Here is a 27,802-nt window from a genome sequence, read left to right as displayed (position 1 = left end):
TTGCTATGTCACAATGGAGAAACATGGGGCCTCATTGTGATACATATACGGGAGCTTTTGCTTAAGATATCTTCAAGAACGGTCAGCCAAATCACGATAGAACTGCAAAACTTAAAGGAATGACTTAAACTTAACCTGTATGAACTCTTAATTTACGATAGGAATCACAAGCCCTGGAATACCGTATCACTTACAAAAACGTACTCTATGTACAAGTTTTGCACGCTGTAAAAATGTCTAAAATATATTTTGATAGGTAAATTAATAATTAATTTCTGTTTTCAGTTCATTCCATTTCCTAAGTTCCCGTGGGAAATGTTCACTTGTATTACAATGCTGCTTTTCAATAACTGTATACTTCCTCTATACATTAATACATCAATAAAATTGAGAATGGAAATGAAAAATGTTTTAAAGAGACAATAACCCGATCAAAGACCTGAAAACAATACTGAGAATTTATCAACATTTTAAAACGGCAATGTTGAAGTTGCTTGTAGAAAAAAATCAATTCGAGTTTTGTAGAAAAGTACCAAATTTTCAATTCATATTTAAACATTTATACAATTATAAAACAGATTTAATGTGAAATATTTGAGTAGCTTTGGTTTCAAAAACAGTTTTGGAATTTAGTATTACTGTAGACCCCTTGTTATAATACTCTTTTGAATATAAAAAAAATATATAAAATTATAATAGGAGGGAATATTTTGGGTACTATCGAACTTCCGGGAACAAGTACGCTCTTACATGCAATACATAGATATGTTAAATTGTTCAGAACAAGTCTGATAAGGTATAGTTTAGACATGAAATGACTATCTCTTTATTTGAACTCAATACAAAGAAGTCAGTATTGCTTGAAATCGCAGATTTATTTCTCATTATGTATAAATAGTCTCACAAAAGAATGACATTAAGCAATGCCGAAATATAATTATATAATTTCAACAGGATTTTTTGGAACCTAAATTTCAATAAATATAAAGTAATATACTTCATGTTTCATTGCATATTTTCTTTTGATTTACATGTTATAAATATCAAGCAATAGTCAAAGTTTGACAGTATTCCTAAGTTGAGACATAGAAAATATTTAAGTTAGAGTAAATATAAATGATAAAAAGGATAACAGAAAAAAAACTAATTTCAAGGCATACTGAAAACCAACTTATTTTCGTGGATACTTGAAACAAAAGTACTAGAAGTTTACCGCAATAGATTTGGACTAAACGGTTGATGTACCAGTTGTGTTCTTCCTTTTTGTACAACTATGCAGGTGTATGAAGATCCATTACTTCTTTCGTTTTATTTTTATGGGAAATGGTTATAATTTAAAAAACTGGACTGGGATCAAGAACAGCTTCTACTTAAAAAAATCGATATGTATTTGACATAGTTTTAAACATGAAGTCATGGATTCCATCATACACAAACAAGAAAGTTGTTGCGAGGTATAGCTGCAGTGAAATGCAAAATATCTGATTTAATAAAACGTGTAATATGTTTTGGTGGGGTTCGTGTTGCTTTGTATTTAGTTTTCTCTTTTGTGTCTTGTGTACTTTTATTTCTCTGTTTTTTCTTATCCCAGGCATAGATTACCTTAGGTGTATTTGACACAACTTTTTTGAATTTTGGATCCTCAATGCTCTTCAACTTTGTACTTGTTTGGCTTGATGTATATTTTGATATGAGCGTCACTGATGAGTCTTATGTAGACGAAACGCGCGTCTGGCGTACTCAATTATAATCCTGGTACCTTTGATAACTATTTGTCTTTTTTTTTATTTTTTGGCATTGTCAGTTTATTTTCATTCTATGAATTTGACTATTCCTCTGGTTTCGATCGCCCCCTGTTTGTAGCAATGATCAAATGTATATTTGCCTTACATACACACACAAAATTTTATTAGGAATACTTGTGATTATCATTAGTTTAAAGATAATAGAAATAAGTAAAATAACAAAATAATCAAAAACATATAAGTACAAATTGCTACAAATAATGATTGAATAATCAATACTATAAAAATTCATAGCAATATCACTATAGAACTGGCACCGGAGGAAGACCTAGTGGTTTTTGTAAAGATTTTATTGCGACCCTCCAGAACAGGTCTTCTCCTACACCTGTCTGGTACATTACATGAGGAGTACTCTCCAGTAACGTACGCAATGGACTTGTCATGTGCTTTGAATCAATTGTCTTCAGCATTATTAACAAGAAAGCGTCTTTTCCTTGACGTCGTCGTCTTTCCTGGACTACATCAAGTTCCCACTGACACATTCACTTTTGGCGAAGTCATTTGACATCACAACAACCACTTTCCAACTTTTCTCAAGATATTTGTCAATATTTCCTGTAATAGTTTCCACAACGTCAAACTCTCTTTGGTGAATGCAGAGTTTTATTCCCTCGTCTCTTTCCATTTTGCGCAAAAAGACTTTGTGAACCCATTCTCGGTCAGCATCACAGTAGACAACAAATGCGTGATATTCGTAATTTAAACGTTCATCGAATGCAACTTGACCTTGTCTGTGATTGTATACAACTCTGAGAAGGTATACAGTATTCTTCATATTATTCTGACATATCCAAATGCAAATGATAATGGCTAAGATTGATACACCAAAACATGACAACACTATAGCCATAGTATATAACGGATTCCATGGATGGCAAATATCGTCCGTTGGGTTATAATTTTTTAAGTATTCTCCTTCTAAATCATTTGGATATCGACATTTGTAGCGTTGTGGATAACCAACAATTTTTACTTCAGTTTGTTTAATCCATTCCAAAAACCATTTTTGGTCACATGTACAGGAAAAGGGATTGGAACCGAAATTGATTTTTTCCAAATTATCTAGTAATCTAGATGGCAGCGAGGTTTTGTTCATAGTTGAAATCAAGTTAGAGCTGAGATCTAGAGATTTCAAGGATGTGATATTACCGAATATTTTTCTGCTGCTATCAAAGTTGTGTAAACTATTGTCGTGTAAATTCAGTTCACGTAACTTTCTTAAATTGGTAAACAAATTGCTTGGTAAATCGATGAGTCCGGTGGAATGCAGCAGCAGTGACCTGAGATTATAAAGCGGTTTGAACATTGAATGAAGAATACTTGCATTATTTGGTAAATGATTGAGTCCAAGATTCACATAATTTAAATTTGAACAGAATTTAAAGATTGTGTAGTGGTTAAATCTCTCTTTCAAGTCAAAGCGAAATTTACAGTTAGGCATATAAATCTTTTTTAAAGAAGTATTGTTAAATGCAAAATCTCCGATCCGTTTTAAAGTATTAATCTTTTCTAAATTTACCTCCTTTAATTTTTTAAGACTGGAAAATACGTTATTTTGTAGCTCAACAATGGAAATGCCCCTCATTTTCAAAACCTTGAGTTTAGGCAGACATATAAAAGACGTGTTATCTATATTCCCGATATTATTTTCGCTCAAGGAAAGAATCTCGAGTTTCGGAAATAAAATGTTTTGAAAGCCACAGAAATTTGGAACTTTCGCTAATCTATTCCCCTCAAGTCCTAACCTTTTAAGACGTTGCATCGTCCAGAAATGTATCTTTGTGAGTTTATTGTACTCAATAACTAAATTCTGACAAAACGTTAAAACTCTAAATGCTGACCCGTTGAGATCGGAAAATTGATTCTCTATAAGATGAACATTTTGTATCTTTGTATTGACGAACGAGTCAAACATATCATTTGGAATATATTCCCAGTTGTTATTAGTAAACCGAAGTGTTTTTAAAAATTTTGAAGACAGTTTTGTTAGTGCTTTCTTCAAAACATCAACACTTAAGGAAGTTTCGTTATTGACTGTTAAAACAGCTAACAATGTTAAATTAACAAAAGCTTCTTCGTGTATGTAGCGTATAGAGTTCCCTGACAATACTAATACAAACACGTTCTGCAATGTAATATTTATCAAGGAAAATCGCCCGATATCATTAAGTTTTGAGTTTCTTAGTTCAATTTCCTCAACAGATACTGGCAATGTTGGAATGTATGATCCATTGCAAATGGCAGTTTTGTATCCCCTGGTTGTAAGACGACACTTGCAACACTCTCCACATTTATGATAAGTATCAGCGTTGATTATACTCATGATCATTGATATTACAATAATACCAAACCAAATATATGATATGACCATAGTTGATAACTGTAAATACCTGTAAATACATACAAATAACTCATATAGTATTTGTAGGTATACCATTTCATAGTACATTGATAATTGTTTCCAATAATTAAACCATACAAATCATAAGTATTCATCTCTTAATTACCCGGTGAATGGGAACTTATATGTATTTGACTTGCAAAAATCTATAAATATTCGCCATGCTTACTCTACAATAATATATATATATATATATATATTGACAGTTAAAACAAATTAAAGCAGAATAAATTAATTCTTAAATAAATGATAACTGAGAACAGAAGATAAATGTATTGTCTTTTATTCTAAAATCTCGGTAAGACAGGACGATGTTTCAATTTTGTGGTAATAATTTTCAAGAATATCAAAACATAAAATATATATGCAAAAGCATGACATGAGATAAAGGTTTTCAGAAATGCTAGTACACTTTTTTATATTTTTTTTTCCAGTGAATTAAAATCAAATACTTACATTCGTTCGCTGATTTCATTTGATTCCTATGTGTTTAAATTACAATTATTCAGTAACGGTAAACTGATGGTTGTCACAATTTACATTAACTAATTACATAAACCTTATTAGGCAACCTAGTGGACGTTATATTATAATATTATTCATTTAGTAGTTACAAAATAAACCCATATTTGGAATAAAGACACCTTACAAAAATGGAACTTTTTTTATTTACTTCCGACATTCAACATAATTTATACGTAACATAAACGCATATATATAAGCTATGCTTTATTGTAACTGACCCAAATTGTAAATGTAAATGCATTTCCATATGCAGTTTATTTATGCTTAGTAAACTCTAAATAATATTAAGGGCTTACGATACAGTTTGATCCGTTATTTACATTTTGATAAAAAAAAATCCATATAGACTATTTTTTATCTGATTAAACCAAATATGTAATAAACATATACCTTCGTGTGCTACTTTTGAGTTAAATGAGGTAGAAATTTTGTATATTTTCTCAAAATTCGGATTTGTTGCCGTATTTACCCTTTTGAAAGAAAGACATAACTTTTTTGTTTTAATAGATAAACACAAATTGTTTTTTGTTAAATAAGTTGTAATTTTTGTATTTTATAAGTATTATAAAATCTTATACATGTTTATTCAGAAATTACTCATAATTATCAAATGTTCATGATTGTAAAAAAAAAACCACAATTGTTTACTATTTACGTTTTCATTAAAAATGGCACACATGTTCTTCTAACGTTATCAAACCAAATGGCATTAAAACATAGAGTTTCATGAACTCTTTTTTTTTAAAAGAACTTTTAAATATTCTGGTCTTATTACCTGGAATAATTAACCAAATAATATTAAAGAAATAGATAAATTTAGATACATTAAAGACCAACTGATCAAACTATTTTCTAACTGAACAGAATAAAGATGCACGAAACTAATGCATAATTTTTCTTCTACTGAATTCATTTATGTGCTTATTCAATATTTAAGCTGCTATATTTAACTGTATTATGTATTTTATTTTGTATGTATTTTTGTCCGTTTTCTATTTGTATTAATAGTTTTTGAAGGCCCCATGGGAGATTAACATGTAATTGTTAAATGTGTTACCTTCGTTAAATAAAGAATTTTATTATTATTATTTATTTAGGTTAAAAAAGTTTGAAAGATAAAAATCAGTCGAAAACTGAATCGTTTCCCGATAAGTCATAGTTTGACGTCGCTTTGATTTGTTTTGTCTTGTTTTAAAAGATTTATCATAGATAGGAACTGCTGGATTATTCATCCAGAGCACCAGGAAAACCTTACAACTTACGTCCTGTTGTTCATAGAAATATTTTGATTATTGTAATTTTTTGTTGTTTGCTTGTGTTTTGTTTGTATGTTTGTATGTAAATTAATATTCATTCTGAATTAAACCTGTTCATAAAAAAATTATTATTGAAATCTAGAACGTCTTAACAACATTTTGTTTTCCTAATGTACATGTGTCCTATACGGTGACTTTATGAAAAGAGTATAAATGATAGTAAAAACTGACACCCTCGCAACAACATGCATAAGATCACTATCACAATCTTACCGGTTTGTATTTAACAAATTATATATCCATTTTGGTGAATTCTATATTTTAATTCCCACATAAGGAAACTTGTTGTTTTATTAGTTCTAATGATTTTACGATAGGTTTTCACAATAAATAAAATGGAAAGTGTGGAAATACGATGTGGCGTTTTCTCAACTCACTAGCGTCATATTTTTACGATCTTTGATATGATATTTTACCGATTGAATCCTACTCCCACTTGTGACATTTTGACTGAGTGTGAAATCGCAAGGTGGATAGTGCATTTATAGCAGGAGACGATTACCCTGTTGACATGTCGATTGATTAGACTTTAACTTCAATAAACTACTGTCGTCTTAATATATAACAGGTATATATTTGTTTCTATTTGTATTCAAATATAGTGCTGTCATCGTGCATGTTTGTATACTAATTATAATATTTTGAAGGTTAGGTTGTATATAAATAAGAAGATGTGGTATGACAGCGAATGATACAATTTTACGTCCAATGCACAATGTGTAAAAAGTAACCAACCATAGGTCAAAGTACAGCCTTCAACGCGAAGCCAAATGTCCCCCAAAATGACTAGTGTAAAAAACAATCCAAACAGAAAAATCAACTGTATGATCTATATAAAAATGAAATAACGAGAAACACTTATGAACCAAACCACCAAACGACAACCATTGAAAAACGAAACCTTGTTTTAAATTTTGTTTTTTATGCAAACAATAAAATATATGTTTATTAAAATATTAAAAACCACGGTTAATACTAATGTGTTTTGTTTTTTTAAATTTAGTGACTCATTTTTTGGGGGGAGGGGTTGTCCTAAGGATGGGATATGAGCCCTTGCCTACCAAGAATTCTTTCATTTGTTTATATTAATATTTTCATGATATGGTTTGAGTCATTTATAAGGAAAACGTTTTAAAATTTATTTATGCGTTTACCTGTTTTGTTGTATGTCATAAGTATATATAGGAAGATAAGTACACATTGACATCTCAAACCGTTCTGTATTGTCTTAAAAAAGGGCACATTTGAAACACGAATGATTTTTAGGATTTCGTCTTAAGTGCCAGTCTTTGCAAGAATCAGGCAATTTAGTTAAATTCAAAACATGATAAGAAAAAACCCATTAGGCTAATCATGATATTTAATACTAACCATCATCCTGAGTTAAAAATTATTAGTCTTTCGTTTGTGTGTGTCTGGTAATATCAAATACTAGTAACTCGATTAGAAAATTTGTTAGAATGATAGCAAATTACATAGTTATCTCCCCTTATTTGTTAATTTCTAGTGCATTTCAACCAAATTGTATCTTCTATAACCAGAACAGAAAACGGAAATGGATGTTATTTGTGTGCATAACTACATATTATGAACTATAATCAATGTCAAATTGCGTGGGTTTTTTTTTTGTTATGTTTTCACCACTGCTGATTCTTCGGCAGAATGGTACTTAAATGAGTCGAATGGAAAATTTTGAATTTTTACTCATTTTGGTCTTCAGTATATATATACCTGAATTATCATTTACAATACGAGTATGCAAGTTGAAATATAACTGATAAAGATACATTCATTAAAATGCAATCATTGCAAACGGCTTCTACATGATCAAAGTAAATCATTGTAGTATTCATTTTTCGATTAAAATGCGATTTATTATCCCGATGGAAATGTTAACAGAAACAAATCATATCATTTTCTAACACGCCATCAGATAGGATCATACACTATTGAATGAGACTTTATTTGATAAGAAATATGCATATATTTGATGACCCAACAGTCTAAATTGACTTTTAAAATTTGGTTGCTTAAACGGAAAAGGCGTATTCTAACCAAAGGCTAATATTTAAAAATTGAAGTATTTTAGATATTTAAAGGTAAACATACTTCAAGCGAAACCGAAACCGGGTTGCGGCATGTTATATCTTATAATTTGATAGTCAAAAGTATTCGACTTATTTTGGATATCTCGTTTTTTTATCAAATCAGAATAATACTTGTTTTAATTTTGGATAGTCAAGGTCGTTAAAAGTCACCTTCCTCAATTTTATCGAAATCATTTTCTTACTGTCAGATAAATCTTCATTTGCTCTCTCTTGGACAGTCTGTTTTATGAAAGAGTAATGCAAACCCCGAGAATCATTTGCTTAATTTATAACGACTGTCATACAAGTTAGAGGTTTGACAAACTATTAAACCAAATTAAGTAATTATACCATGCTGTGTCTTACATATAACAAATTACCAAGACAGGAATATGACAATTGTTATTAATTCGTCAGATATGTTTGGGCTTTTGATTTTGCCATTTGATTATGAACTTTCCGTTTTGAATTTTCTCAGAGTTCAATTTTTTGTTAATTTACTTTACACTTTTTTAATTATGGTTCATTAGTATTTTGGGGAGTTAAGTGTGCCGTCTATTACGCTGAATAAGTAAAAATGTCGTATTTCAGTCAGCTGTTTTGCATGTCTTTGATGCATGGTTACTCATTTGGCTGCTTGATCCAAATTATTATTACATTTACCTATGATGACTATTTGGGTTAATGCATCAATGTTGTCAGCTCAATGGAACTATAAACAACTGTCACACAAGTGGGAGGATTAGCTAGGTTAAGCGTCAAATGTCTGTACAAAGTCAGGATAATGACAGTTGTTTATCATTCTTTGTATTAGTTGATTTAGTCTAACGTTTGTGTTGTGAGGTTTTATGTACTTCACCCTTTTTAAAATTTTCTAAGAATTCTGTACTTTTGATTTACTTTTTCCGTCAAAGATTAATAAATGGTATGTGAGGTCAAATGACAAATTCAGTTATGTTAATCATTTTGTAAATCTTATCTTAAACATTTTTGCTGTAACCAGATTCTACCTTGTGACTTTCAAGGGCTATATCCTATCCTCAATTTTTAGGTCGAAGTAAAAGTTCAGCCGTGTTGACTGACTTGTTCGAATAAGGAGTCAACTAAAGATTTTTTCTATTTGTAAATATTGTTGAGATACTTTTTTTTCGTCAATAGTATTTTTTTCTTCTAGTTTCGACCAAAACACAAAACATGGTAAACATGTATTATCAAGAACAATTATTCCGGCTATTTTGTCTAATTTGTATATCTTGTCCCTTTGATCCCTTTAGCCATACACATCGTTCACTATAATTTTACCTTTGATAACTATTTATATATTTTTAAGGATTATGGAAAAAAGGGAAATATTGTTAAACAGAACATCATGTTTCTCGTTTCTCGTTTTGTTTATATAGATTAGACCGTTGGTTTTCCCGTTTGAATGGTTTTACACTAGTAATTTTGGGGCCCTTTATAGCTTGTTGTTCGGTGTGAGCCAAGGCTCCGTGTTGAAGGCCGTACTTTAACCTATAATGGTTTAATTTTTAAATTGTTATTTGGATGGAGAGTTGTCTCATTGGCACTCACACCACATCTTCCTATATCTATCATATAACTTATAAGGGCAATACCTCCTAAAAGAAGTGTTCGACAGTTTTTAATGTGTACAAATGGATGATATACAGATATTGTCATTTCTGTCTTTACAGATTTTTCGATCTAAGACGGTTATAAGGATAATGGGTATTACTTTTCATCATGTTATATATTTTACCATCATTTTTACAATTAGTTTCATTTTCAACATTTAGCATTGATATTAATTAGCAGGCCGGGTCATCGAACCAATTTGTTTTCAATAGATACTAAAAGAATGAATGTGGTGAAGTTCATTTCTAATTGGTCCAGTAGTTTCAGAGGAGAACGTTTTTGTTAAAGTTATTTGACGATGACGCACGACGGACGCGAAGTGATGAGAGAAGCTCATATGACTTTTTTGGCCAAATGAACTTTAAACGAGAAAATTAGTCTTTAGCTTTTGTTTACGTTATCCGGTATATATATTAAGTTCTTCCACTGAGAGTTATAAGACTATGTCAATTGTCTCTATCTCACAATTGTGTCTATCTCAAAGAATTTGAAACACAAAACACAAAATATTTTTCATTAAGAACTTGGCATAAATGGTAAAATGAAAATTTATCTTTGTATAATCAAAGAATATTTTATTATACATTGCAAACTTTCTATTTCTGTTCAGCAACATTCCAGCAGCACGTGTATGTGGATTTGATATTTCAAAGTTAATTCAATATTCAAATAGGTTACTGCTCAGAATGAAACTTCTGCATCAAGCGTTCTATATAATAATGTTGACATCAACCCTTAGAGAGTTTTACAAATGCTAACTGTTTGACCATTTTGAATATCTGTGTCTCTGATGACCCTTTTCCGTAGCAACAACCCCGTACGTTTTTGCTAAACAGGAACATGAAGTCAGGCAACAGTAGTATACCGCTGTTTAATAGTCATAAATAGATTGAGAGAAAACAAATCCGGTTACATACTAAACCCGAGAGAAACAACACATCAACTATAAGATGAAAACAACTGACCAACACTGAAGTTAAACAAAAACACTCGTCAACATACATATAAAGGAACTATTTGATTACAACTGCCATTTTTCTGACTTGGTAACGGACATTTTAAGAAAAAAAGATGGGTTGAACCTGGTGTATGGCTAGAATTACCTCGACAATGATGTCAAAAAAGACATTCTGGGGAAATGTACCAGAAATATAGAATTCAACAAATACATAACACAATATCCAACCGAACCCACAACAGATACATCATAACTAAATACATAAATGGTAGATGTATTAATAAAGAGACACATCTTATAGCCATGCAAATTTATACTCGGCAAAACAGTCATATTGTGGTTGGAAATAAAATTGAGAATGGAAATGGGGAATGTGTCAAAGAGACAACAACCCGACCAAAGAAAAAAACAAGAGTAGATCATAGTATAGGTCCCGTTAGGTACTTAGCAGGCAGACGACTTAGATGTTAAACCACAATCCAAGATGTGGTTAAACGTCGTTAGTTAGTTTAGACACAGACATATCGTAAAGATCAACCAATACACGGTGGTGTCAATGACATTTACGGAGTGTCATTTGAAAGTAAGATTACAGAATTTTGGAAGGTACTTTAAGTTTTTTCATTTTTTCTTTTAGAGCATACGTGTTTCAACTTTTGAATTGACCCATTTTATATTTGCCCTTTTATCACAACATACCGCTAGGGTATTACTACGGATATCATTGTTCTTTATTCGTTCAGATATTTTCTAGATTGTGTATACAAGGGGATGAAGATACTTAAATGCTACTCACACTCATCATTCGAAAACAAATTGACCATGTCATAAAATAAATTAAAAAAGACAAAAAAATTAGCAAACAACAGTATATATACCAATGTTTCATCACTGCCAATACATGGACTTTTACATGTTTATCTTTTTATTCAATGTTTTTGACATCTTGACTGCCTTTTGTTGCTAACAATATACATATTTTATTTTTTATAAATCTGTTATTTTATACAAAGTTTTTCACTTCTGACATCTGTTCTTACGACAAAGTTTTTAAAAGCATATAATGATACATTTTTTTATTAGAAGGTGTCAATTTAGAAAAGATTTTTAAGGAAAATTAAATTAAGTAACAAATCTATGATTCTGATTCATCACAAAGGCTTGAAAAACCAGAAATAATATGATTTATTATTAATAGAGATACAAGTCTTTCACAGGTGCATAATATATTTTCAGGTTAATATCATTATGGCGGAATATTGTTTGATTTTGTTGTCATCTTTGATTATAACTGTTGAACTAATGATAATGATAAAACATTATTAACTTAACAATTAACCTAATTATATTGAAATGAATTAATTATCGTAGAATAATTTATCATGACTGCAAAAATGTATAAATAAGTCCGCTAACATCTAACTGGCACACACCTGACCTCCTAACCTCTTGAGAGATTCCAGTTGTAGATTCTGCATAAGGTAAATATTCAATACAACTTTTAATTCCAATATTTAATAAATTATTATTATCATAAAAATACAAGAAAAGTACTATGTTGAGACGTCAAAGAACAGTATATTATTTCAACATTTATTTGGTTAAAAGCGACATAACTCAATGACTCTTTGTTTTTGCAAATCGCTTGAAAAAAAGAAATAATGAAATTATAATAATTTGATAACTTGAATAAAAAATAGGTCTATGATGCAACTAAATTTCAAGTTTCTAACAAAACTGATGTTCACAATTGAAAACAGAGTGTACTTTTTTCTGTACAGTTTCCTGCATCGAATTATTTCTTCAAATACAGTACAGCCTGTGACTTCCTCTTAGTTATGTCCACCCTCTTGCATGGTCAACATCCAATGGTGGACATTTATTGGGGTATTCAATCTTGAGATGTTGGCCATTTATTGGGGGTCATAAATGATAGGCAGATTTTTTATCTAATTATGTTACCTGTTAAAATCAATCAGGGTTGAAATTTTCAGCTGGTTTGTTTCATTAAAATTAACTTCTACAGGTAACTTGGGTTTCTTTTAAAATTGACATTTCACCTTTTTTTGAAAATGTAGATTAACATATTGTTTTAGTCTGTTAATTTATTATTATTTTTTTGTCTTTAATTTTATTTAATTTTTTAATTTCTTAATTGTTTTTTTTTTCATTTTTGTATCATTTGTTTCTTATTCTTTTAATTTCTTTTTAGTAAGAATCTTGAGTAGAAATGGCAAAAAGTCAAAGATAAAGTTATTGACTAGCATTTGAAGTAAACAGACTTTTAATAATTGTTTTTTTAAGTAAAAGGTTTATATAAATGTACATGATGTACATTGTATTCAAGTGTTTGTTAACATTATTTAATGAGTTATTACTATTAATAATAACTAATAATCATGCAAGTGATATTTTAAATAAAAAATTAAACAATTTGGTTTCCTAACAAAATAAGATGATCAATATCAATTCTTTTACAACAAATTTTGATAACATCTTATATTATTCAGGAAAACTACAAGTACCATTATATGCTTTAGGAAAAACTAATTTTGTTTATCTAAATTGTCTTCAAACATTTTGTCAAATCTCACAAGAGTTATGCACAAACACTCACCAAAATGTTATGTTCCAAATGCCCACCTAGCTATCATCAAATTTTGATAAATGTTCATAAAAAATGCTAATCACAATGAAAAATGTTCTTTTATATCTGAATCAAGAGAATCTTAAGAAAAGAAATTGTCTTGAAACTTATTAAATATGTTATCTTCAGTTTGGTTAATTTCTTTCAAAATTTGTCTCCAGCAAAAAATAAAGTGCACTTCTAAAGATGGTGACACTTTAATGGCCTAATAATTAAATCATTTTTTTTCAGTAAATTATATTGTCGATAGTGCTGAACTGGCATGATACATATTCTATACATTTACAACGAATATTTCAATAATTGCAGGGACTTGAATGAATTAAGACTTTCAAAGTCCTTAATAAAAAATGAATTTAAAGAAAAATCTAAAAATAAAAACTTATGATAAAAACTGTAAACTTGATTGTGTCAATAGGTAGAGAATTTGTGGTCATTATTTAGAAATAGAAAAATAGTGGACTATATAAAATTCCTAGAAAGGATAGAATGTGTAAACTGTGCCTCATGTAAGTCAATGAAGAACACCTATTCCTTGATAGTAAAATTAACAAAACAACTTTGAGATAATCCATTTGAAAATTATTTACCTTCTCATTATAGAAAAACATGGATCATGTTTAAAATAACATATATGACAATAAAAATATTATCAAATTTTGCTGTAATGAATATTTCTAATACTTATAAATATTTTATTCAATAAAGAAATAATGAATTGCCTTAATTTTATTTAGCATAAGTCCTAAAGACAATCATAATTATATGTTTAACAATGTTGAATGCAGATCAGTCTATCTACAATAATAAACCATTTTGATTTTAGAAAATTAATTTGAGAAACACCTTATCAATAGAAAAAGGCAGGCATTGTAAATGTTTGCAGTATATTTGAAAATGATATTCATTTATTTTTCACTACCAAAAAATAAACTTAATATAAAAAATAACTTAAATTGATCTAAAATTATGTAAAAGGTATACTATCAAAACTAATAGTCAGGAGACAATTATTTTTTAATTAAGCTGTTTGTTCAACTAGTTTTATTATTTCATTTTATTTTTGAATTTCTTGTCATAAATTATGACATAATCACACTCATTAAATTTGACAAACACATACATGTATATTTTACCTGAGACACCTGACCTGTAAGTTATATAATTTTAACACTTCAATGCATTCAAGATGTCCCTTTATCCTTGACTAGTTTTTGAGTAATACCTTGTGTATTCAAAAAGCAACAGGGGGTATGATGATGGTCATATAGGGCCACCATGGTGAACATATTTTTTATGGCCATCATTAATAAGATAAAGTCACAGGTAGTACTGTACGTTTCATTAACCACAGTCATGTTTATTTAGTGTTTTCAAAGTTTTATATTTATATCTTTTACAGAAGAATGGAAATGCTTAGAATTTCTTTTGTCTTGAGTCTTGTTTTGTCTGGATCATTGGCTCAGTTTTCTCCTGCTCGTAAGTATAGTTTTTTTTTAATTTCTGACACGTGACTTAACTTATTTTAATTTATTTCCAAATTTTCTGCATTCTAATTTTGGCTTTAACGGTTAGATCCATGTAAAATGGGTTTTAAGTATCTTCATAATTGTATAAAAAATGGATATTTACCGAGATGCTGTGTATTAATAGTCCAGTCAATCTAGCTAAAAAAAATGCCCAACCTCAAACTAATTGCAACAAAAGGTTTCTTGGTAAAATTCGATCTATTGGTATATGCTATTGATCATATAAAAAATCGACAGAAATCGATCGGCTAATTTTCGCTGATTTTTGGGTCAAAATATGTGTTTTTGCACAAAAATCGCTGAAAACTGGAAATTTCTTATATTTTATTATACTGACAAAAATATAAGACATGACTTAAATGTACGAGAACAGCTATACGGATTTCTTATATAAGAGACAATATTTTATAAAAAATCTATTAAAAAATGGAAATTTTTGGGTTAAAAACTGTATTTTTGTGAAAAAAATCGCTAAAAACTGGAAATTAATCATCACTGATAGTCAAAGCAGAAACAAGTCGATTTTTAAACATTTTTTAGACAGTATGTTACCTCACAATACGATGATCATCTTTACTGTTTAGTAAACATCCAAATTTTTGGGTTAAAAAGTAACTTTTTAATGAAAAATTACAGAAAACTGAAACTTAAACTGTTTATCTGTGTAAAATGTACTTTAATAAAACACGCTATAGATTTTTTTTTTTTTAGAAAAACGTGATTGAATATTTGTGATTGAAAAGAACGATATATGGAGCTTATTTAAAACAGTAGTATATCTTCAAAATTGATAAAATAAAAGGACATTTTAAGTGGTTGCCTCCTTGACGTACAAAATATGTAACTGACAACAATATATCATGATTAATATCAGTTTTTAACTTGAATCTGAGAAAAGTTCGTCAGCTTCTACATCAATGTCACCATGCCTTGAATTCATACAGCTCTGACCACGACATTCACCACATGAGATATTACATTCTAAACCGTGTTTTCGACATGTGCAGCGACGAGTATCACAATTAGTCTTACGGTTTCAACGTATGATTGAAAGGAGTCTTTGTGGAGCGGGTTGTCTTTTAGTCTTAATAGGCATCAGTTTTCCATTAACGACTAACCAACCGAAATCACAAGGATCTATTTCTTCTCCTCCAATCCATGTCTGAACTTGGAAATATGCTCTTAAGCTGTGATATGTAGCAGTTTCAGTAGTTGGTGGTAGAGTATGTATTTGAATCACTTCTTAGAACTCGGTTTGCAAACTTTTTATATCTGAAAATGTCAAGTGCCTCGTGCGGAACACCTCCGTACAAAAATGTGATTACTTTTTCCCCGGCATTCTTGACGTCTTCAACAAGAGACTCTTTCAAAAAGACCCCACCAAGTTCTTTTAATGTTGGACTATCAATGAATTTCTTTAACGTAGCTACCTTCCCTACACCATACAACTTTGATGTCGTATCACAACCACTTATTGCGTGAATGATCGGAAGGAAGTTTACACATGTCTTGTCCAAGAACGACTTTCCCATATTTTTGACTTAGTCTATTTATCATGGTTTGGTTTGAAGATAAGATTTTTAGATCCAAAATTGTAATAGTACAACAGAAGTACCAACAGGTCAGTATGTTCACCAAGGAGTATTGTTGGGTGTGAAATGGACGATTCCACTGCAGTTTTAGCGATGAGGACATCTGCATCTGCTGAGGCATGTTTCGTTTCAATACCATTGGAATGCTTCTTTTTACTCAGCATTTCAATAAAGTTCTGTTTATTTTCATTGTTAGCCAGAAATGTTTCCTTCTTTGACCTAAAAGGCGTTGTCTCTGTAAATGTTACCTTTGTCCCGAAGATTCCTTTCGTTCGCTTAAGATGCATTGCATCCTTCGTATCAGGACCAGGGTCTTGTTGCCTGTATAATTGCATGTCCAAAAGCTGAAATTTTAGTGACACAATCTGCTTCGCTAAATAATGAGTTCAAAAATATTCGTAGTGAACGAGGGACATAGTCAGCATTTGAGGTCTCGGACTCCATTTCTTCTGCAGACGGATAGAACATGTCTTTCGATGTTACAAGCTTGATGTCTTCTTTTATAAGCTGTGCTGCAGTTGATATAATAGATTATTTTTCTTCTTCCTTATTTTCTTTTCCTATACGGTTATAAAAGTTATGCAATATTGGCGAAATATTGTCAAGAAACGTTAGGACACTTGGTTTTCCTTCTTCTTCTGTAAACATTATAGATTTACCAAAATAATCCTGGATTTTCTTCTTCATGTGGACAACTGAATAAGTATTGTCTAAACCACATAACTTTTCCATTTCCCGTACTAATTCGGCGATTGATATCTGCTTTTGATTCTTTTCTATCCTCAACATAATTGCCTGGAATCCGTTTTCTGCTATGTCATTTTTTGGTCTACCTGCGTAGGATAATTTTCTCTTTTTCAAATTGTCTTCTGGTGTTTTAGCAATAGTTTGTGGCATTTGCTTGCCAGTTCTAAAGTTTGAGTTGCATTGTGCATGGTACACCGCATCCCTTGACACCATCTGCGAGTATGGTCTTGAGGAAACGATGATAGTCCGTCGGAAGGGGATGATAAATGGCTGACCCGTGTTAAGAGAGAGCCATATCTCTTGCACGTTAAAGACACCTTTGTAGATTTCGAAAAAGAGTAGGCTAATGCCGCTACAAGGCAGCACTCGCACCCGCAAAGTGGAAAGGGAATAATATAAGTTGCAAAACTTGTTTCCCAATCCACTATAAATAAATATGTTTAAACTAAAAAAAACTAATCTGCAGCATGCAAATCAGAATGAGCCATTTGTTTTCTGCTTAATACTTCTTCTCCCCATTTGTCATTTCTCTCTCTGCATGAACTCTCAACTGAAGACTGAAATTCTAAAGTTCTGACACAAACAACGTCATATCCTCTTTTTCTTTTGTAGTTCTTTGCTGTTTGGCCGCAGAACAAGCAGTTTTCTTTAAATTTGAAAAGTAGTTTGCTGGATCTTAACCCTCTTTCCGGAGTACTTATTTCTGTGTCTTCATCCACGCTTTTTTTCCATCTCGTCGATTTAAGGTTAATGAAATCACGTCTGCAATCATGGTGAACTCTAAGACCTGGTACAGTTAATATTTCTTGTTGTCTGTCGGAGCTGATTTTGTTGATGTTATCACACCCTTTCTTTCCCAGTTTAACTGTTTGTTCGCCGTTTTCCAGGAGCTTGTCACAAAAGATGCAGTTGTCCATTGTGCCATCTGAAATAATAATAATAAATGTTAATTTAAATATCAACCTTTTAGGTGTTTTTTTTTCATTGAATACATATATGCATGTATGTTATTTTGAGTCACGCATTAAACTTTTGGTTATATTTACAGGATTTAAAATATAAAACAAATAATTAATTATTCTTTTGCCTCGTAAATTGTATGTATTCATACACATAAGATGAAAATGCAAATAATTAAATAATATCACTAAGAGCCGCCAATATTTAAACAAAAATATACAGAAAAGGCATATATGACATACATGAATATAAATAATAAAACCGCAATTTACACTATAAAATGTATAAAAAGTGCAAATATCAATTGGTATTAAACGAAATAAAATAGTGATAGAAAATATTTAACTTGCAAAGGACAGAATTGCCCTTAAAACGTTAAAATTTCAATGTTCTTTTCGATAATTGCAAATACGTAATAACGATAACGGCTTTCCATACTTTTTTTCATCCGAAATAGCGTAGGCTAGCAGTGGTCACAAAATGCGATTTTTTCGATGTTTTGGATAAATTATAGTAAAGGGTAATTGGTTTTATTAATAACCAAACGACTTATGACAGTTTCTGGGCTTAAATTCAATATTAATTCATAAGAAGACGTCGCAAGAGCCAATATGTACAATGTTGATTGAAAGATTGTACAAACCAAACAATTGTCATTACTAAACGTTTGTATATGGATTTCACTCTATACATATACCTACAATACCACTCAGGGTCTTTTATTTCATTAAAATACTTACCAATACTGGCAAAATCGTCGATACCAAAACAACAAATTCGTCTGCTACATTGCGGTTATTTCCCTTTTGTGAACTCTTTCACTCTAACGTAATTTACACGAAAGTTATTAGAAAATTTGAAATCGATTTTAAGAAATAACTAGCCGATCGATTTTTGTCGATTTTTTATATGTTATTTAGACATATATTATAATTCAAATTCACCAAAAATTTCTTTTGTTGCAATTAGTTTGACGTTAAACTTTATTTTGACTAGACTATAAAGCAGATATAAAAAAATCAATTAAGAGATTAAAAAAAAAGATATGGACATCTTCATACCCTGCAGTTCATAAAACACATGTTTTATGATATTGTGATTTTCATTACCTTTTTAAGTTATACGGTGACAAATTAAATATAAATTGAATTAAACAAATTGTGCCGATGAAAATGACAACTGTGAAAAGCATTCAAACAAGAAAACTATCAGTCTTATTTAATAAAAGAAAAAAAAGAAGAGAAACGAGAAACATCTATGAACTGCATCAACAAACGACTTCCACTGAACAACAGGTTCCTGACTTATGATAGGTACAAACAAATGCAGCGGGCTTACACGTTTTAAACTATAGTCAGCTTGAAAGGGTCGCTACAAGAAAACATGAAACTTTGTCTATTTCATATATACGAAAACTGAAATGTGGACTATGTACGCAAAGTAGTCAGTAATACTAATTGTCACCAAAGGGGCGATTAGTTATTTGATAAAGTCGATTATTATTATTTCAAGGGATATAATGAATGTCTCACGATTTATTTGTGAAATTGTATTATATTGGTATGGAGTAATGATATTAATTATTGTATGCTCATTTTGAGAAGGAAAACAAATACGACTACATCCAAGTAAATAATGTATTTGTCTACATTTCAGTGACAGTTGACAGCTGTACAAAGAGTAATCTTAAATTGACACTCAACGATGCCGCTCAGGATGGGATCATTTATATCCAAGGTCAAGGCGCCGCTTGCAAGCAACTGACATCGACAGGATCTAACACTCATGAATTTAATTTCGTTGCTTGTGGTATAGCTTGGGTAAGTATTCAGTCTCCGAGGCATTCAATTTACAAAAAAAACAACTTATCAGTTAGAAACAATTTGCAACATCTACAACAATTGCTTCCTTAAACAACACACAAATGAAACCAGAAATGTATCTCGTTTATATTGAAAAAAAACCTCCACATATTGACTTTTCTGTTTCTGGTCTAGTACTCCAAATTATTTCTACAAGAAATTACAAAATGATGCGATGTCCTTAAACTTTTGATATTGAAATTCAAAATTAACATTCTTATTTTATATCAATGGTATGTTTATATTAATGATTTTGATTCATTTATTCAGAGCCCATAATAAACACACGTAACTACCAAATGGATTTGTTTGATAATTTGGAATTTGTTTTGCTATTACAGGAATCGTCTTTTAAAATAATTGTCCAGAAGAAACAGTTGTATCAAACAGGAGATGATCAACAAATACCAATTATGTGTTTGGCTGACCTGACGGATATATCTCTAAGCGGAGATACCAACAACTTGTAAGTTCAATAATTTTTAGTAATAAATAAAAAAACCTATAAATCTTTACAAACTCCTAGGAGTGAGTCAGAAGATCTATATGTCTATCTTTTTGTAAAACAACAAAATCAGCTATTGTCCTTAATAGTATGGACATCTATTTATTTTAACTATGTATTTCTTTTCCAGGGACAAAGACGATGACCTCGGTCAAAATTTAACTGTGAAGCCAACAGCTTTTATGAAGTTATACAGCAACGGAGTGGATGTAACCGGTGGTGACGTTAAACTTACAGACATATTGACTTTAACAATGGAGCTTGATGCTGAATACTTAGGTAAGTTTTACCGACAGTTCATTAGGATATTGTCAAATTTCTTCCTTCTCTTATGTTAATGTATAAAAATAACATAATTGAAGCATACAGAAAATTCACGCCTTTAAATGTAAATTGAATCTTCTTTATAATATAGCATATACGAATTGGTGATTACAAAACCCTTTCTGGGATTTAAATATAGAGTATTTTCAATATCTTTTTAATACATTTGTATGTTTACTACAGGTTTCAATGAAAAGATTTTGTTACGTTCAATTATGTATCAATCATCAATAATTCATTTACATTTTATATTCTGTTTCATTGTAGAGGATTTTGACATCAAATCAAAATATTGCACGGCTTCAACCATCCCAATAGTCGAAAATTCGTAAGTATTGAGAAATACAATTGTTTTTATAAATTAGCTATAGAACTTCGTCATGGAAATTAAATTGAAACACCCTTCTATACAACCTATTGAAGAAAACGATTAATTTTTCTATCTTTTTTTTTATTACAAATACATCAATAAAGGAAACGGCGTTCATACTCTTATAGGTAACCCAAAAAAAAATCAACAATATATATTTCAAAAAAAAAATTTATGTCATTTTTTCCAGCTGTGCAACTGATACAGAACTTTTCCCAGAATACTCCAAACCAGCCCAAGGCTTCCTATCTGCTACTTTCGGAGCTTTCCGAACAACCGATCTGAATGGTGGATCAGTCCCAATGACATTCACATGCTCGTTACAAGTTTGTCTAGGAAGCTGCTCAGCAGTAAGTGGAATCTAAATTTTAATTGATTTTTTGGGGGGGAAAATTATGACTTAAGCTTTCTTATGAAATATTCATGGATTTGCAGTCATCATGTAAAGAAAAATTGCTGTCACGAAAAACAATATAATCAACCGACAAGCATTATTTGTTAATAAAATTTTTTTTTTTTAATAAATGGAGATGTAGCCTCCAAATGGTGTGTACAGACAGCAACGTAAACAATTGCCTAATTTTTTGTGATATAAAAAATACAAGCACATAGTAGTATCTCACTTATCTATTATAAAGCTTTAGCATTACCATACTGCTAGCACATATTTCTAATATTATAAATTGAATGTTTACACATTTAACGAAAACACCAGGCAAATGAACAAATAACAATATATCCTTGTATGTACAACTCAACTTATGTTTTATTCATATTTTAGACAACATGTGCAAGTAGCGAGAACGGATTTGGAAGAAAAAGAAGAGATGTGATGAACGTCGTTGTTTCCGGGAGTCTCCGTCAAAAGAGAGGCGCAGACGACAATTCACCATTTGATGACATCAATGTTGGCTCAACTCTTAGAATTATAGCTAATGATGTAGTTATTGAAGGTGTGATACAGTGTTAACATACAAAAATATATTGACTTGAACATTGCTTGATATAAATTTTCAAAATAATAGTGAAACATTAATCATTGTTAATGAGAACAAATGTAAAATTTATAATCTTGCAAATTATTAAACACGACCTTAGCTATGAAAAGTTTGGAGAATCATATTGATATTAGTTGCTATGTATAGATAAAAGTGACTGGTTATATCAATTTAATGGGTACACACTTGTAGTCTTCATCCGATTCACACTCTTAAAAATAATAAAACGTGATACAATCTGCCTAAACTGAGAATGGAAATTGGGAATATGTCAAACAACCCGACCAAAGAGTAGTCTACAGTCATCCGCAACGAATAGGTGTCAGACATGGTGAGAAAAACATGCACCAGAGACGGGTTTTAAGTGGCCTGTAGTTTTACATAGTTTTTCAAGATAAGATACATAGAATATGTTTTATTTTATATATTTTTTTCAGATGACGATGCTAACGACAATGTCTGCATGAATAAATTACCTTTGATTCTTGGTCTGATTGCCTTTATCATCGCTATTTTGTCATCTGCTGCTACCGTTGTATACCTGTATAGAAAATTGAAAGCGCAGAAGGATCTGAAGGATCCAAATAACAAATGCTGATGATATAACTACGTCTACCACAACGGAAACTAATAATATAAGGAGAGAATCGAATAAATAATATCTATTCATTTGTTTTTTTATTTTCATGTTAAATTTAGTACGATTTGTGTTTAATATGTTCTTTGCACAAATCTCTGTTACAATAAAGGAGTGGTCATAAACCAGACGACCATAAAAGAGGGTATTTATGTTTATGGGAAAGAGGAAAGGGGTCGATACGGATATTACATTTTCTATGAATGTGTGTGTGTAGATTAAAAAAAATTAAATACGTGTATACAATGACTGTCCCTCTGATATCTGTTGTCCCTCTTTTACCAATATGAAAGGGATTCAGGAAGAAAAATAAATCTTTTTTTGGGGGGTTTAAAATACACTCTTACGGAGCATCCGATATCACTCGGTACCGAGTGTTTTCGGTGGAGTAAGTTTTGATATTCTAAATTGTGTATTGTAGATTATTGTTTCTCATTTTGTAGTTTTTCTTTTTTGCCCTGGCGTTGTCGATTAATATTCAACTTCTGAGTTTGTATGTATCTCTTGTATCTTTCGCCTCTCTTTAAAGCTACTATTAGGATACAACAAACTCGAACAAAAAGCATAACGACCAAAGAAGTTCCAACCTATATATATTTATCTTATTATTAGGAGTACCTACAAATTTATGATCACTTTCACTTATTAAACAAACAAATGAATTGTATGGAAAATAAAACAAAGAGTATAAAATGTAAATAAAATGTAAAATTGTAATTAACCAGTGAAACTTGTTTTGAAAATTAGTTTATTATTCTTTAAATTTGACTTTCATTTCGTAATTTTTGGTTGTTTTCATGTATATAGACAAAAATAATTAACTGGATAGAAAGTAAAACAACGTGTGTAATACAATTGATTTTTAATTTAATTTTTTAATTAATTAATATTTTTTCAAAACTTCTGCAAAATATACAGTATCTGAACATAGATAATCAACAAATGTATAAAACGTTAAACATCAAAGACAGGCTAATTTAGAATAAGTGCAAATTAACGTTTTAAAAGTAACCATAAATTTGATAATCCTAACAGATGTCTTTCTCTGTGAAAATTGTCTTTTTCACCTGGGGAAAAACATCTGCTCTCTGAAATTTATCCAAAGATAAAAACTGTTTATCTTTTTCTGTCCTTGAATTAAGTATAAAAATACGAGGCGCTTTTTTGTTATTACTACTAAGTTTTGACTAGGAATGATATATCAAATAGTGATCATTATGCTTAATTTTGAAACCCAAATAAGTAAACACTTTTTTAAGAGTAAAGTAGCCGTGATTGCATTTCTATAAATGTGTGTTTTAGAGGATTGTCATTAGAAGTTTGTGTAACTCCTTAATAAGGAATGTCGACATATGCTTGTTTTTTTTTTATTTTTGCTACAACAACTTTAGGAAGCATTGCTTTGAGGACGAAAGTTATACAGAAAACAATTCATCTCTCTTATGACACTTAGATTTTAGCCATGTTAAAAAAAACTGATTTTTTTAATGCAGAAAAAGGGTACTGCATACTCCTCTCAATAGTGTAATAACATTATAAGCCGCAGCAAAATATTCATGGTTGAAGTTATGCAATTTGAGAGCACATAGTAATCTTTGTACGCGATATTGTGAATAATTGTTGGAAAGTGATTATCAAAGGTACCAGGATTATAATTTAATACGTTAGACTCATGTTTCGTCTACATAAGACTCATCAGTGACGCTTATATCAAAACATTTGAAAAGCCAAACAAGTACAAAGTTGAAGAGCATTGAGGAACCAAAAATTCCAAAAAGTTGTGCCAAATACGGCTAAGGTAATCTACTCCTGGGATAAGAAAATCCTTAGTATTTCGAAAAATTCAAAGTTTTGTAAAACAGGTTATTTATAAAAATTACCATTTAATTGATATTCATGTTAACACCATAGTGCTGACTACTGGGCTGGTGACACCTTTTGGGACGACAAGTCCACCAGCAGAGGCATCCACCCAGTTGTGTAAAATATTTATCAAAGGTACCAGTATTATGAATTTATACGCCAGACGCGCGTTTCGTCTACATAAGACTCATCAGTGACGCTCATATCAAAACATTTAAAAAGCCAAACAAGTACCAAGTTGAAGAGCATTGAGGACCCAAAAATTCCAAAAAGTTATGCCAATTACGGCTAAGGTAATTTACTCCTTGGATTAGAAAATCCTTAGTATTTCGAAAAATTTAAAGTTTTGTAAACAGGAAATTGTGGTTTGTCGGCTCATTGGATTTTTTGACGATTTGACACTATCATCGAGGAAAATGTCGAAAGATTTGACAGGTTTGTTTCGAATACTCATTCGATATTTCTCTTTCTTTCGGAATCCTTCTTCACTAATTGTTCTTTTACCTTTTGCCCGAGGACCTGTTGATATGCATCGTGAGGAATCGCTGTCAAATGATTTAGAAGATGTTGATACATAGTCTTTCTTGCTAGATGAGCTTTTGTCGCTTGTCTTGTATATGCCGTTGAAAATGGCTTGGTGACATCCAAAATATTATCAGATGATTTAGTCCCTACGCAAAGCTTTTGTCTTGGTTGCAATTTATTTCTAAAGAATTATGGCTTATAGCTTTGTTTAATAAGTGTATTTAGTTCTTTTTTCGACATAATATTTGGATATCGTGCTTTCAACAATTCGGTTCCTTTCATTTTTAAGTTAAGTTCTATATCCTTAACATACCTAGGAGATTTGAGAAATTTTATTGATTTGCTTGTTTATGAAGATTTATGTATATCAAGAGATTTATTCAATTCTTTTGGTTTACTAAATTCAAGCGATTTGTCTCTGTTTAAGGATTTTAGGGCTGTTCTTGAATCACAAGCTACCGCAATTTGCTTCAGAAAAACACCTCGTTGATTTGGTTTAACTGATGTCCTCTGACTGCACGGCCCAGCTAATAAGTTTCCGGTATCGTCCACATTGACCTGAATCGGGGCTGATAGACGATTTCCAAGACAAATATTCAGACCCACTGCCTACTGAATCAATGGAAGCCTGCTGACCTGACAAGTTTATATATCTCGATGTGTTCGAGTTAGTACCAGTATTATGTAAAACCGTTTCTCCATCTAGCATATTTTGCATAAGCTCTTTTCCAGTGCAATTAGTATCCGCCATATCTATTATCATTGTTACAAGTTTTCCATATGCGTTGTCTTTAAACTTTTCATCACCATTTGTTTCTTCCTGTAATGCATTACCTAAAATTAGCAAATATAGGTTATTAAAAGCTCCATTATCCATGATGTAAAACCTTTTCGGCAGATGACTAGGGAAAAATCCACCGTTGTTGCATGCGCACTTTTAATGGTACAATGCTTTGATTGCTTTTTATATGTCATACGTAAAAGGATCGTTAAAAGTTTTTCTTTGTTCTTTCAAAATTAATATATTTATAAATAAATAAGTTTTTATTTAATTGAAAATGTTGCAACATTAAGGTATTTAAGGTCTTCGCGTACATAGACTGTAACCTTTTCGATAATTTAGGTATATGTTGATAAGGTGTCTTTAAATTCTCTTACATTATTATCCGCAAATTAAATAAACTGAAAGTAGGAAATGTCTGACAACATCAGATATAGTAAGTTTTCTTTCTTGTGAAGGATGTGGTGTAAAATCTTAAATGTTTTTTTCTTAAATACAATAATCGCTTTTTCCTTTGTCGGCTCTTTTTTAAGGATGGTTGTTTACAAAAATAAGATAGCTACAAAGGTTAACCAGAGATCAAATCGTAGTCTGAATCTCAGACCTCAAACAAGAGTAACCCAGGGCCAAGAACATGATAATATTTAAATAGTGAGATGTAGTATGCTTATTCCTGATAAAAAATATTTCTCAAGAATCAAACAAAATGAACATTTTCCTCTATATCCATATTCATGCATTCCCGTCAATCAAAGTCAACAGCTAATGTCACGCCTGTGAACGTTTAGACATACTTGTTGTGTATAATTAAGGAATCAAATCTTTCTAACACTATATACGCCACTCATTCTTGTCATTGTATTCTTACTTTGTACTTGTTTGGCTTTATAAATATTTTGATATGAGCGTCACTGATGAGGTAGCAATACACAGTTAGGAGTTTAGTTTCGCATTATGACCCCTGTGGATTTTTCAAATAGGAAAGTTATTGTGTAATAAAATTCCTTTTTAGACAGATGAGTGCTAATTTAGCCTTCAAAGGTGGTTTATAAGATCATCAAGATTATTTTTTACATGTTTTATGGGCTGTTTTCTGTTTGACAGTCCGTATTTTCATAGCTAGACCGGCCATCGGTCCAGAAATTAATGTACTGTTTACAAACACTCTTTTTCTACACGAAGTATTTGACGCTATTTTACAAAAAAATGAGATGAAAGACATATGATTTTCATTGGATTTGCTGAATGATATATGTACACAGTTTCAGAAAAGGTATTACTTCAAGAAATTGAAATTCTACTTTTAGTCAAATTTTGGGGAAATATGTGACATCTTTCCCCCCCTTTTTGCAGGGATTCTGATTCCATACACATGCCCATATATGACACAAACAGTAAGCTTGATATTGCAAGAAAGCAATGAAAAGGGAATGGTAAAATTCATAAGGGCAAATTTTAGTATTTTTTCCTAACTGTTTATTGCTACCTGAGTCTTATGTAGACGAAACGCGCGTCTGGCGTACTAAATTATTATCCTGGTACCTTTGATAACTATTTGACACGTATGTGTTCTCGTAGATTCTCAAAACACTATATTTATATGTATAAAATGTTTTACTAATCCCATGAATCCTAAAATGGTGACTCATTAAACATCATGTTCATATATAAGCCTTCAGCAGATAAATTATTTCCAAAATGGGTTAACTCATAAAATGATTAAAAATACATCAAA

At 30.8% G+C, this 27,802-nt stretch overlaps 1 protein-coding gene and 1 pseudogene across 1 annotated transcript; one reads left to right on the top strand and one right to left on the bottom strand.

Annotated features, from left to right (window-relative positions):
* Positions 1-2,047: 2,047 nt before the first annotated feature.
* Positions 2,048-4,128, bottom strand: LOC134710967 (toll-like receptor 3; annotated as a pseudogene).
* Positions 4,129-12,148: 8,020 nt separating this feature from the next.
* LOC134709654 (uncharacterized) lies at positions 12,149-22,930 on the top strand. Its single transcript, XM_063569806.1, has 9 exons — positions 12,149-12,208; positions 14,777-14,853; positions 19,859-20,022; positions 20,406-20,530; positions 20,700-20,848; positions 21,161-21,221; positions 21,454-21,613; positions 22,045-22,216; positions 22,699-22,930. Exons 2-9 carry the CDS (start codon positions 14,781-14,783, stop codon positions 22,857-22,859), a joined length of 1,065 nt encoding a protein of 354 aa, XP_063425876.1. The 5' UTR covers positions 12,149-12,208; positions 14,777-14,780; the 3' UTR covers positions 22,860-22,930.
* The last annotated feature ends 4,872 nt before the right edge of the window (positions 22,931-27,802 follow it).

Source organism: Mytilus trossulus, chromosome 3 (assembly GCF_036588685.1).
Source record: "Mytilus trossulus isolate FHL-02 chromosome 3, PNRI_Mtr1.1.1.hap1, whole genome shotgun sequence".
NCBI classification, from domain to species: Eukaryota; Metazoa; Mollusca; class Bivalvia; order Mytilida; family Mytilidae; genus Mytilus; species Mytilus trossulus.
The sequence above is the reverse complement of the archived record's forward strand: the minus strand, read 5'-3'. Positions and strand labels throughout refer to the sequence as shown.

Excerpts from the sequence above, each read along its gene's own strand:
- LOC134709654 (XM_063569806.1), top strand. The coding sequence starts at position 14,781 with ATGGAAATGCTTAGAATTTCTTTTGTCTTGAGTCTTGTTTTGTCTGGA. Across the intron at positions 20,023-20,405 it reads TTGCTTGTGGTATAGCTTGG|GAATCGTCTTTTAAAATAAT; the intron begins GTAAGTATTCAG and ends TTGCTATTACAG. Across the intron at positions 21,614-22,044 it reads GTCTAGGAAGCTGCTCAGCA|ACAACATGTGCAAGTAGCGA; the intron begins GTAAGTGGAATC and ends TTCATATTTTAG.